The 11533-nt window shown below is 58.3% G+C and overlaps 1 protein-coding gene across 1 annotated transcript in view; it reads left to right on the forward strand.

Annotated features, from left to right (window-relative positions):
- mrpl30 (mitochondrial ribosomal protein L30) overlaps positions 1 to 11085 on the forward strand; it is a 38089-nt gene extending 27004 nt beyond the window's left edge. Inside the window, exons 4-5 of the mRNA XM_072476583.1 lie at positions 10379 to 10452; positions 10546 to 11085. Of these exons, the coding sequence (XP_072332684.1) occupies positions 10379 to 10452; positions 10546 to 10660 (189 nt within the window). The 3' untranslated portion in view covers positions 10661 to 11085. The remainder of the gene's footprint in view (positions 1 to 10378; positions 10453 to 10545) is intronic.
- The last annotated feature ends 448 nt before the right edge of the window (positions 11086 to 11533 follow it).

The following is an 11533-nucleotide window of genomic DNA, read 5'->3' on the forward strand; positions in this document are numbered from 1 at the left end:
GCACAGGGCGGGTATCAAAAGGATGTGGGACTTTTGCTAGTCTGAGGGCGCTGGAGGAGAAATTTGGGCTACCCCCGGGGAATACCTTTAGGTACATGCAGGTTCGGGCGTTCGTGAAAAAGCAGGTGGGGGAATTCCTGCTGCTGCCTGCCCGGAGGTTACAGGCAAGGGTGGTCTCGGGCATGTGGGTAGGGGATGGCAAGATATCGGAAATATATCAGGATCTGCAGGAGACTGAGGAGGCCTCGGTGGAGGATTTGAAGGGCAAGTGGGAGGAGGAACTGGATGAGGGCCTGTGTGCTGACTCCTTGGGCAGGGTCAATTCCTCCTCATCTTGTGCCAGGCTTCGCCTGATTCAGTTTAAGGTGGTGCACCGGGCGCATATGACAGTGGCGAGAATGAGTAAGTTCTTTGGGGTGGAGAACAGGTGTGTGAGGTGTTCAGGGAGCCCAGCAAACCATGTCCATATGTTCTGGGCATGCCCGGCACTTACAGGATTTTGGAAAGGTTTCGCAAAGGCTATGTCCAAGGTCTTGGATACTCGGGTAAAACCGAGCTGGGGGATAGCGATATATGGGGTATCAGATGATCCGGGAGTGCAGGAGTCCAAAGAGGCCGGAGATCTGGCCTTTGCCTCCTTGGTAGCCCGGAGAAAGCTCTTGTTAATGTGGAGGGACGCGAAACCCCAAGCGTAGAGGCTTGGGTTAGTGACATGGCGGGATTTCTCAGGTTGGAGAAGATAAAGTTTGCCTTGCGAGGGTCTGTGCAGGGGTTCTCCAGGCGGTGGCAACCGTTCCTTGACTTTCTCGCGGAACGTTAGGTGGAGGTCAATAGCAGCAGCAACACGGGGTGGGGGGGGGGGGGGGGGGGTGGTAGAGGTGGGCACGACTCCATCCCGACCCACACGGCCCTGGTTTGGGTGGTGGATGGATTTCTTTTGTAAAGGGCAGATACCCCATCTTGTTTTGTTAAATGGTTAAGTTGTTTTCTGTTTTATTGCTATGTTTTCTTTTCGTTATTTGTCTTTTTGTAGTGGTTTGTAAAAATTATTGAATAATTTTGAATAAAAACAAATTTAAAAAAAACATGGGTCTTACTATATAGGAGGCAGGGAATTCTTAAATTCTTACTCAGAGTACTCCTAGAACATACAGTGCAGAAGGAGGCCCTTCGGCCCATCGAGTCTGCACTGACCCACATTAAGCCCTAACTTCCACCCTACTCCCGTAATCCACTAACCCCTCCTAACCTTTTTGGACACACAAGGGCAATTTAGCATAGCCAATCCACCTAACCTGCACGTCTTTGGACTGTGGGAGGAAACCGGAGCACCCGGAGGAAACCCACGCAGACACAGGGAGAACGTGCAGACTCCGCACAGACGGTGACTCAGCAGGGAATCGAACCCGAGACCCTGGCGCTATAAAGCCACAGTGCTATCCACTTGTGCTACCTTGCTGCCCAAATTCTTCTAAGAGAATCACCCCTCTCAGAGCCTCATGGGTAGTTTCAACACCCAACGCTCATACCCACCTATCAAAATTATTCTGCTTCACCCATTCAAATTCAGCAGAAGTCTGTTCCAAATTCCAAAATTCCTATGTGCTCCGGGAACCAATTTGTATGTATCCAGAGTAGCCTTTTTTACCGCTTCATAATCCTTAGATTACCGCTCTGACGGAAGCATAAACTGCTTGCCCCCATAAATTTACTGTGCATGGGTAATGTCCACTTTTCTCTTGGCCACTCCATTTGGATTGCTATTTTCTCACAAGCCCTTTTTTAAAAAAAAAAAAAGTTTTCTTACCTCCTTCTCATCGAATCTTAGAACAGCCTCTATAAATTTAAACATATCGCCTCTGGGTTCCATTCTAAGGTGGCACGGTAGCATAATGGTTAGCACCATTGCTTCATAGCTCCAGAGTCCCAGGTTCGATTCCTGGCTTGGGTCACTGCCTGTGACCCCCCCCCCCCCCCATCCGGGTAAGTTAGTTGCTGGTTACAAACAGGTCTGCGAATATGTTTGTGAACCTTTTCCACGTGGCGTGGAATCTTTCTTCGGACTCCCTTATCGAGAATTTTATTTTTCCCAGTTTTCATGAACTCCGTCAAGTCTGAGAGCCACACTGGTGCCCTGTGTGGCGCTGTTGACTTCCAGCCTAGCAGTAGTCTCTGCTTGGCGATCAGTGAGATGAAGACCAGGGCATTTGTCCCCTTCCCTGTCCAGAGCTCTGGATGCTCTGACACCCCAAGACCACCACAGATGGGCACAACTCCAGCCCGACCCGCACGACGCTGGACATGGCTTTGAAAAAGGATGTCCAGAATTCCGAGTCTGGGGCAAGACCAGAACATGTAGGTGCTGCAGGTATTTGAGCTTAATCCCTTTTGGGAGTTGAAGCCTCCTGAGAGTTTTCCTAGGGTCGTCAATCTATTGTCCATGTACATGTCCTTCACTCTCAGTGCCCATCTGTCCTCCCTCCACATCACAAATGTGGTGTCTATCCACGCCAGTGTGAACCTGTGGTCTTGGAGATTGGGGCCTCTACGGACATCTCGTCAAACTTGAATTGGCGCCTGAGCTGGTTCCGTGTCCTTAATGTGGCCACTACCACCAAGTCCCTGGTGTGTGTGTGTGTGTGTGTGTGTGTGTGGGAGGAGGCCGGGAGTAGTGTGGTGCCCTGTGCTCATAGAGACGTCCTCATGCAGGAGGCCGCCTCCATTCGGACCCAGCCCACCTCCCGCTCTCTTAGCCACCCCCTCACCCTCTCCAGGGTTGCTGTCCAGGGTAGAATAGGAGGTTCGGTAGGGCCAGGCCTCCCACGTCTTGCCCTTGCTGTAAGATGGTCTCGGATATCCTAGGAACACTTCCCCCCCCCCCCCCCCCCCCCCCAGATGAAGTCTACCTCTGAGGGCTTGCCAAAGCCCTCCTCCCTGACTAGCTTCCCGAGCATCGCTGCTACGTATTCTGTGGGGTTTCTTCCCTCTATTCCCTCCAACAGTTCCATGATTCTCTGGTTTTGCCGACACAATCGATTCTCCTGATCATCGACTTATCCTTCAACCCCTTCTGGGTCTTGACTAGGCTCGCACCTCGTCCTCGAGTGGCGCGACCTGGTCCCCTTGGTCCGTGGTGACTTTTTCAAGCTCCGGTGTCGTATTTTCCTGGGCCTCTAGCCTCCACTCCATATTGTCCATTGCCTCCTTTATGGTGGCCATCGCGGCTTCCACTGCCTCCTTGATAGATGTGGGAGTATTTTCCACTCTCCTCCCTGTGTCTCTGGAGCTCGGAGGTGATGAAGCATGTCAACTTGTCCATCAGCACCTGGGTCTGTGCTGGGAGCTCTATGAGGTTGGCCCTGTGGCTCCATGTGCGGTTCCCTGCTCCAAGGCTGAGGTTTCCATCCCCTCATCTTTACTGGCTTTCAGCTGGGCGGCTGATTCTTTCCCATTCTACTTGGCAGTCGATGGGGGGTTAATCTGGGGAAATAAGAGTACTTTTGGTGCCCGATTGTTGGGGTTAAAAGGCATTAGCTGAGAGGCACCTTTCATGTGACCACTCAGCCAATGGCTGCCACCAAAATTCCGCTGCATCTCCGCGTCTCTCGTCGCTGCATCTCCGCGTCTCTCGTCGCTGCATCTCCGCGTCTCTCGTCGCTGCATCTCCGCGTCTCTCGTCGCTGCATCTCCGCGTCTCTCGTCGCTGCATCTCCGCGTCTCTCGACGCTGCATCTCCGCGTCTCTCGTCGCTGCATCTCCGCGTCTCTCGACGCTGCATCTCCGCGTCTCTCGTCGCTGCATCTCCGCGTCTCTCGTCGCTGCATCTCCGCGTCTCTCGACGCTGCATCTCCGCGTCTCTCGTCGCTGCATCTCCGCGTCTCTCGTCGCTGCATCTCCGCGTCTCTCGTCGCTGCATCTCCGCGTCTCTCGTCGCTGCGCCTCCGCGTCTCTCGTCGCTGCGCCTCCGCGTCTCTCGTCGCTGCGCCTCCGCGTCTCTCGTCGCTGCGCCTCCGCGCCTCTCGTCGCTGCGCCTCCGCGCCTCTCGTCGCTGCGCCTCCGCGCCTCTCGTCGCTGCGCCTCCGCGCCTCTCGTCGCTGCGCCTCCGCGCCTCTCGTCGCTGCTCCTCCGCGCCTCTCGTCGCTGCGCCTCCGCGCCTCTCGTCGCTGCGCCTCCGCGCCTCTCGTCGCTGCGCCTCCGCGCCTCTCGTCGCTGCGCCTCCGCGCCTCTCGTCGCTGCGCCTCCGCGCCTCTCGTCGCTGCGCCTCCGCGCCTCTCGTCGCTGCGCCTCCGCGCCTCTCGTCGCTGCGCCTCCGCGCCTCTCGTCGCTGCGCCTCCGCGCCTCTCGTCGCTGCGCCTCCGCGCCTCTCGTCGCTGCGCCTCCGCGCCTCTCGTCGCTGCGCCTCCGCGCCTCTCGTCGCTGCGCCTCCGCGCCTCTCGTCGCTGCGCCTCCGCGCCTCTCGTCGCTGCGCCTCCGCGCCTCTCGTCGCTGCGCCTCCGCGCCTCTCGTCGCTGCGCCTCCGCGCCTCTCGTCGCTGCGCCTCCGCGCCTCTCGTCGCTGCGCCTCCGCGCCTCTCGTCGCTGCGCCTCCGCGCCTCTCGTCGCTGCGCCTCCGCGCCTCTCGTCGCTGCGCCTCCGCGCCTCTCGTCGCTGCGCCTCCGCGCCTCTCGTCGCTGCGCCTCCGCGCCTCTCGTCGCTGCGCCTCCGCGCCTCTCGTCGCTGCGCCTCCGCGCCTCTCGTCGCTGCGCCTCCGCGCCTCTCGTCGCTGCGCCTCCGCGCCTCTCGTCGCTGCGCCTCCGCGCCTCTCGTCGCTGCGCCTCCGCGCCTCTCGTCGCTGCGCCTCCGCGCCTCTCGTCGCTGCGCCTCCGCGCCTCTCGTCGCTGCGCCTCCGCGCCTCTCGTCGCTGCGCCTCCGCGCCTCTCGTCGCTGCGCCTCCGCGCCTCTCGTCGCTGCGCCTCCGCGCCTCTCGTCGCTGCGCCTCCGCGCCTCTCGTCGCTGCGCCTCCGCGCCTCTCGTCGCTGCGCCTCCGCGCCTCTCGTCGCTGCGCCTCCGCGCCTCTCGTCGCTGCGCCTCCGCGCCTCTCGTCGCTGCGCCTCCGCGCCTCTCGTCGCTGCGCCTCCGCGCCTCTCGTCGCTGCGCCTCCGCGCCTCTCGTCGCTGCGCCTCCGCGCCTCTCGTCGCTGCGCCTCCGCGCCTCTCGTCGCTGCGCCTCCGCGCCTCTCGTCGCTGCGCCTCCGCGCCTCTCGTCGCTGCGCCTCCGCGCCTCTCGTCGCTGCGCCTCCGCGCCTCTCGTCGCTGCGCCTCCGCGCCTCTCGTCGCTGCGCCTCCGCGCCTCTCGTCGCTGCGCCTCCGCGCCTCTCGTCGCTGCGCCTCCGCGCCTCTCGTCGCTGCGCCTCCGCGCCTCTCGTCGCTGCGCCTCCGCGCCTCTCGTCGCTGCGCCTCCGCGCCTCTCGTCGCTGCGCCTCCGCGCCTCTCGTCGCTGCGCCTCCGCGCCTCTCGTCGCTGCGCCTCCGCGCCTCTCGTCGCTGCGCCTCCGCGCCTCTCGTCGCTGCGCCTCCGCGCCTCTCGTCGCTGCGCCTCCGCGCCTCTCGTCGCTGCGCCTCCGCGCCTCTCGTCGCTGCGCCTCCGCGCCTCTCGTCGCTGCGCCTCCGCGCCTCTCGTCGCTGCGCCTCCGCGCCTCTCGTCGCTGCGCCTCCGCGCCTCTCGTCGCTGCGCCTCCGCGCCTCTCGTCGCTGCGCCTCCGCGCCTCTCGTCGCTGCGCCTCCGCGCCTCTCGTCGCTGCGCCTCCGCGCCTCTCGTCGCTGCGCCTCCGCGCCTCTCGTCGCTGCGCCTCCGCGCCTCTCGTCGCTGCGCCTCCGCGCCTCTCGTCGCTGCGCCTCCGCGCCTCTCGTCGCTGCGCCTCCGCGCCTCTCGTCGCTGCGCCTCCGCGCCTCTCGTCGCTGCGCCTCCGCGCCTCTCGTCGCTGCGCCTCCGCGCCTCTCGTCGCTGCGCCTCCGCGCCTCTCGTCGCTGCGCCTCCGCGCCTCTCGTCGCTGCGCCTCCGCGCCTCTCGTCGCTGCGCCTCCGCGCCTCTCGTCGCTGCGCCTCCGCGCCTCTCGTCGCTGCGCCTCCGCGCCTCTCGTCGCTGCGCCTCCGCGCCTCTCGTCGCTGCGCCTCCGCGCCTCTCGTCGCTGCGCCTCCGCGCCTCTCGTCGCTGCGCCTCCGCGCCTCTCGTCGCTGCGCCTCCGCGCCTCTCGTCGCTGCGCCTCCGCGCCTCTCGTCGCTGCGCCTCCGCGCCTCTCGTCGCTGCGCCTCCGCGCCTCTCGTCGCTGCGCCTCCGCGCCTCTCGTCGCTGCGCCTCCGCGCCTCTCGTCGCTGCGCCTCCGCGCCTCTCGTCGCTGCGCCTCCGCGCCTCTCGTCGCTGCGCCTCCGCGCCTCTCGTCGCTGCGCCTCCGCGCCTCTCGTCGCTGCGCCTCCGCGCCTCTCGTCGCTGCGCCTCCGCGCCTCTCGTCGCTGCGCCTCCGCGCCTCTCGTCGCTGCGCCTCTGCGCCTCCGCGCCTCTCGTCGCTGCGCCTCTGCGCCTCCGCGCCTCTCGTCGCTGCGCCTCTGCGCCTCCGCGCCTCTCGTCGCTGCGCCTCTGCGCCTCCGCGCCTCTCGTCGCTGCGCCTCTGCGCCTCCGCGCCTCTCGTCGCTGCGCCTCTGCGCCTCCGCGCCTCTCGTCGCTGCGCCTCTGCGCCTCCGCGCCTCTCGTCGCTGCGCCTCTGCGCCTCCGCGCCTCTCGTCGCTGCGCCTCTGCGCCTCCGCGCCTCTCGTCGCTGCACCTCCGCGCCTCTCGTCGCTGCACCTCCGCGCCTCTCGTCGCTGCACCTCCGCGCCTCTCGTCGCTGCACCTCCGCGCCTCTCGTCGCTGCACCTCCGCGCCTCTCGTCGCTGCACCTCCGCGCCTCTCGTCGCTGCACCTCCGCGCCTCTCGTCGCTGCACCTCCGCGCCTCTCGTCGCTGCACCTCCGCGCCTCTCGTCGCTGCACCTCCGCGCCTCTCGTCGCTGCACCTCCGCGCCTCTCGTCGCTGCACCTCCGCGCCTCTCGTCGCTGCACCTCCGCGCCTCTCGTCGCTGCACCTCCGCGCCTCTCGTCGCTGCACCTCCGCGCCTCTCGTCGCTGCACCGCCGCGCCTCTCGTCGCTGCACCGCCGCGCCTCTCGTCGCTGCACCGCCGCGCCTCTCGTCGCTGCACCGCCGCGCCTCTCGTCGCTGCACCGCCGCGCCTCTCGTCGCTGCACCGCCGCGCCTCTCGTCGCTGCACCGCCGCGCCTCTCGTCGCTGCACCGCCGCGCCTCTCGTCGCTGCACCGCCGCGCCTCTCGTCGCTGCACCGCCGCGCCTCTCGTCGCTGCACCGCCGCGCCTCTCGTCGCTGCACCGCCGCGCCTCTCGTCGCTGCACCGCCGCGCCTCTCGTCGCTGCACCGCCGCGCCTCTCGTCGCTGCACCGCCGCGCCTCTCGTCGCTGCACCGCCGCGCCTCTCGTCGCTGCACCGCCGCGCCTCTCGTCGCTGCACCGCCGCGCCTCTCGTCGCTGCACCGCCGCGCCTCTCGTCGCTGCACCGCCGCGCCTCTCGTCGCTGCACCGCCGCGCCTCTCGTCGCTGCACCGCCGCGCCTCTCGTCGCTGCACCGCCGCGCCTCTCGTCGCTGCACCGCCGCGCCTCTCGTCGCTGCACCGCCGCGCCTCTCGTCGCTGCACCGCCGCGCCTCTCGTCGCTGCACCGCCGCGCCTCTCGTCGCTGCACCGCCGCGCCTCTCGTCGCTGCACCGCCGCGCCTCTCGTCGCTGCACCTCCACTAGTTCCTTAGTAACTGAATTTTAGCCAATTCTACTGATTGTTGCCTAACACAGGCTGTGTTTCCTGCATTTCTTTGCAATTTAAATGTTGAACAGTCACTTCAGTTATCTCCATCTTTTTAGTACATCTATTTCTAATGCACCTATCATTTCGACTAGCTTGTCTTTGCAATGCTCTTTTAAATAAAGCAGAGATAAGTCGTCTACCTCGAGAAAAATCTTAGCTTCCAGACCCATCTTGTTATATCACTACAAACCTGATGTCTCTTTTAATTTGCGCTGTAACCCAAACTTCGCTGCCTACTTTCCAAAACCCTGGACTTGAGCTCCAAAATTATGTTGCACCACCCTGGGCAAGTGCACGGTCAATTCCAGTCCCATGTGCCTCCCCCCAGCCTCTCTACACACACGTGACAGACAAACACAGGGGGGGGGGGGGGGGGGGGGTGGAGAATGTGAATGAAAGAGAAAAGAGTCTTTGCTTCAGATGATCAGTCCTTGCAGGCTTTCTCCACAGTAAGCTTGAGAATCACAGTTCTTGTTTTGTAGCCTGTACTCACAATTTTTCTGATGAGACAGAGTCCCTGTTTCATCAGACTTGCTCTTAGTTTGTGGCAGCCTTCAGTCCCTGTTTTCAGGGATCAACACCCACAGGCTTATTGGAGAGAGAAAGTTAACTGGATCTTTTCTGGACAGGCTTAGCAGCAGTTTTCTGGAGTCGCTGGGCTGGATTCTCAGATTCTCAGGCTACGTCCTGACGCCGGCGTGGGAATGGTGGCCTTTTATAACCGAACGTTGGGTGCAAAATGGCCACGATCCTCCATTTGGCCGATACGGCCCGGAGAATTGTCGGGTCCATGGCCACGCATGTGCACGGCGGCAGCCTGCAGAGGCCGCAGCGTGCAACATGGCACCGGCTGCGCGCCGACCTGGCCTGCAAAATAATGCCCCCCCCCCCTTTGGCCAGCTCGTGAGCCCCGGACCACCTCCCAACAGTGCTACCAGCCCCTGCCAGAGTCCCTGCTGCCCGCGGATTGGCCCTCTCCCGACTGTCGCGGCGCAGGACTGAGTCCGCAGCCACCACGCCGAGTTCCCGACAGGTAATACTATGAGAGACCCACGTCATCGGGAACTCGGTCGGTTGGGGAGGAGCATCGGGGGGTGGGCCTCAGGCAACGTTCTGAGGCTGTTGATGTGGCGCACTCCTAGAATACGCCACTTTGGAGGGGGAGGAGCGTTGCAAAAGCTCCACCGTCCCTGATTTCGGCGGAAGCGGGGATTTTCCCGTCGATCGTCGAACACTAATTCGGCGTCGACGATCGGAGAATCCTGCCCAATATTTCCCTCCACTGCCAGAACCATAAAATGAAACTAAAATGGAACCTAGTAGCTCTGAAAAACATTCTAGCAGCATAATATCCAATCGCCACCTTTTACCGGGCAGAGCACAGACGTTTGAGCCAATTTATTAGGCGCCGTAGGCACCAGCCACACCAAACATAGATACATAGAAGATAGGAGGAGGCCTTTTGGCCCTTCGAGCCTGTTCCGCCATTTATCACGATCATGGCTGACCATCCAACTCAATAGCCTAATCCTGCTTTCTCCCCATAGCCTTTGAACCCATTCGCCTCAAGTGCTATATCTAGCCGCCTCTTGAATATATTCAATGTTTTAGCATCAACTACTTCCTGTGGTAATGAATTCCACAGGCTCACCACTCTTTGGGTGAAGAAATGTTTCCTCATCTCTGTCTGAAATGGTTTACCCTGAATCCTCAGACTGTGACCCCTGGTTCTGTACACACCCACCATTGGTAACATCTTCCCTGCATCTACCCTGTCTAGTCCTGTTAGAATTTTCTAACTCAATTTGAGAACCCCCCCTAATTCTTCTGAACTCCAGCGAGAATAATCCTAACCTAGTCAATCTCTCCTCATATGACAGTCCCGCCATCCCTGGAATCAGTCTGGTAAATCTTCGCTGCACTCCTTCAAGAGCAAGAACATCCTTACTCAGAAAAGGAGACCAAATCTGCACACGATATTCTAGGTGTGGCCTCACCAAGGCCCTGTATAATTGCAACCTGAGTCATCACGGAGAGTAGCGAATTTCCAATCACAGCTTTCTGGATCCTGCTGTTTGAATTAACGGCACAGGCTATCGTTTTCTTCTGTTTGAATTAAAATAGCAGGCTGCCTTAAAGACGTGCCTGTAAATCATCCACGGATCAAAAATGTAACGGCAAAATAAAAGAAAAGGGAAAACAAGGGAATAAACAGGAAGGGCCCTTAAAAAACTGGTAGAGGAAATTAGCAATTTGAAAATGTCTCAGTATTTTAATAACACTGACTGGTGTTGTGACGGATTAGGAGTTTTCTGTTTGAGCCATTCAACACAAAATCTTATCCTTTGTCATGCTAGAAACAAAGTATTTAGGACGCTAATATGTTAAATTCTGGTGTTTCCCATTTAGAAATTAAATGTTTAGATTCAATTCAACTGAATTATCATATATTGTTATAATGCATTTTGAATTTCAAACAAATCCTCCTTATTTTACCAGTCAAATCAACCACGGATCCATAAGAATGTTCCATCAGTTAACAATAAACTAAAAGTCATTAAGCATCTTATAAGGTTGGTGAATACAAATACAATAACATTTTCTTTGTCTTGATTTTTGAAGTTGTAATTCAAATGTTGTGATAAATATTTTCAATATCTTTGCAGAGTGCAACCTCTGAAATTGCCACAGGGACTTCCAACAGAGCAGGAACTAGCTGACACTTACCTGAAGAGCACCGGGGAATTGATTATAAGACGTCACTTGCAGCCATTGGAGTAAAAAGCCACTGAAACTAGAGCTGCTATTCGTGTCTCGTGTGTGAAATAAATATTCAATTTCATATTTCCATAAAGTCAAATTTCAAGTTTATCTTTAAAATATCTAGTGGAATTACCATCTTGATCTTTCATTCTGCATTGACCTTAAATTCCCTTCCTAACTACACGGACTGCAACACTTCAAGAAGGCAACTCACCAACACTTACTCAAGGGCAATAATGGATGCACAACAAATGCTGGCCTTGCTAGTGGCATTGACATCTCGTGAAATAATTTTTTAAAATCTTGGTTAGAAAAATTGATGAAAGTTTATAAGCACAGATCTAGATAATTACTTTTCCTTGTGAAAGCAGCCCTTGCAAGAATTATTTTTGTTCCTGGGGTTGTTATACCAAAGCAAAAGTGTAATAAAATATTTTGGTTAACTGCTGTACAATGAAATATATTTTACTTCAACATTGTACCGCAACCGGATGTTAAGCTCACTTCCGTGCTTTTCAACAGGATGAAACAAGTTTAAAAAATTTAATAATAGTCCATGCGTAATTACAGGAAGATGAAATAATGTGGCACAAGATGGCGCCGGAGCATGGCGACTCGCTCCGAGCTTTCCCTAACAGATCCACTTTTTACTTAACAATCGTTCCTATTATGTATTTTCTTTTATTTCCTTTTAATGATCTGTTGAGCTGCTCGCAGAAAAATATTTTTCACTGTACCTTGGTACACGTGACAATAAATAAATCCAATCCAGTTCAGTGTTTTGAATCCCTTGCACATTTTAGAAAAAGAGCAGCTTTTTAGTGCTAATCACTGCACCACCGTGCCGCCCGGGTTCAAAGCTTCTTAAAGAAAATACTGAAAACGTCAACA

The sequence above is a fragment of the Scyliorhinus torazame genome, chromosome 15 (genome assembly GCF_047496885.1).
Source record: "Scyliorhinus torazame isolate Kashiwa2021f chromosome 15, sScyTor2.1, whole genome shotgun sequence".
Classification (NCBI taxonomy): Eukaryota; Metazoa; Chordata; class Chondrichthyes; order Carcharhiniformes; family Scyliorhinidae; genus Scyliorhinus; species Scyliorhinus torazame.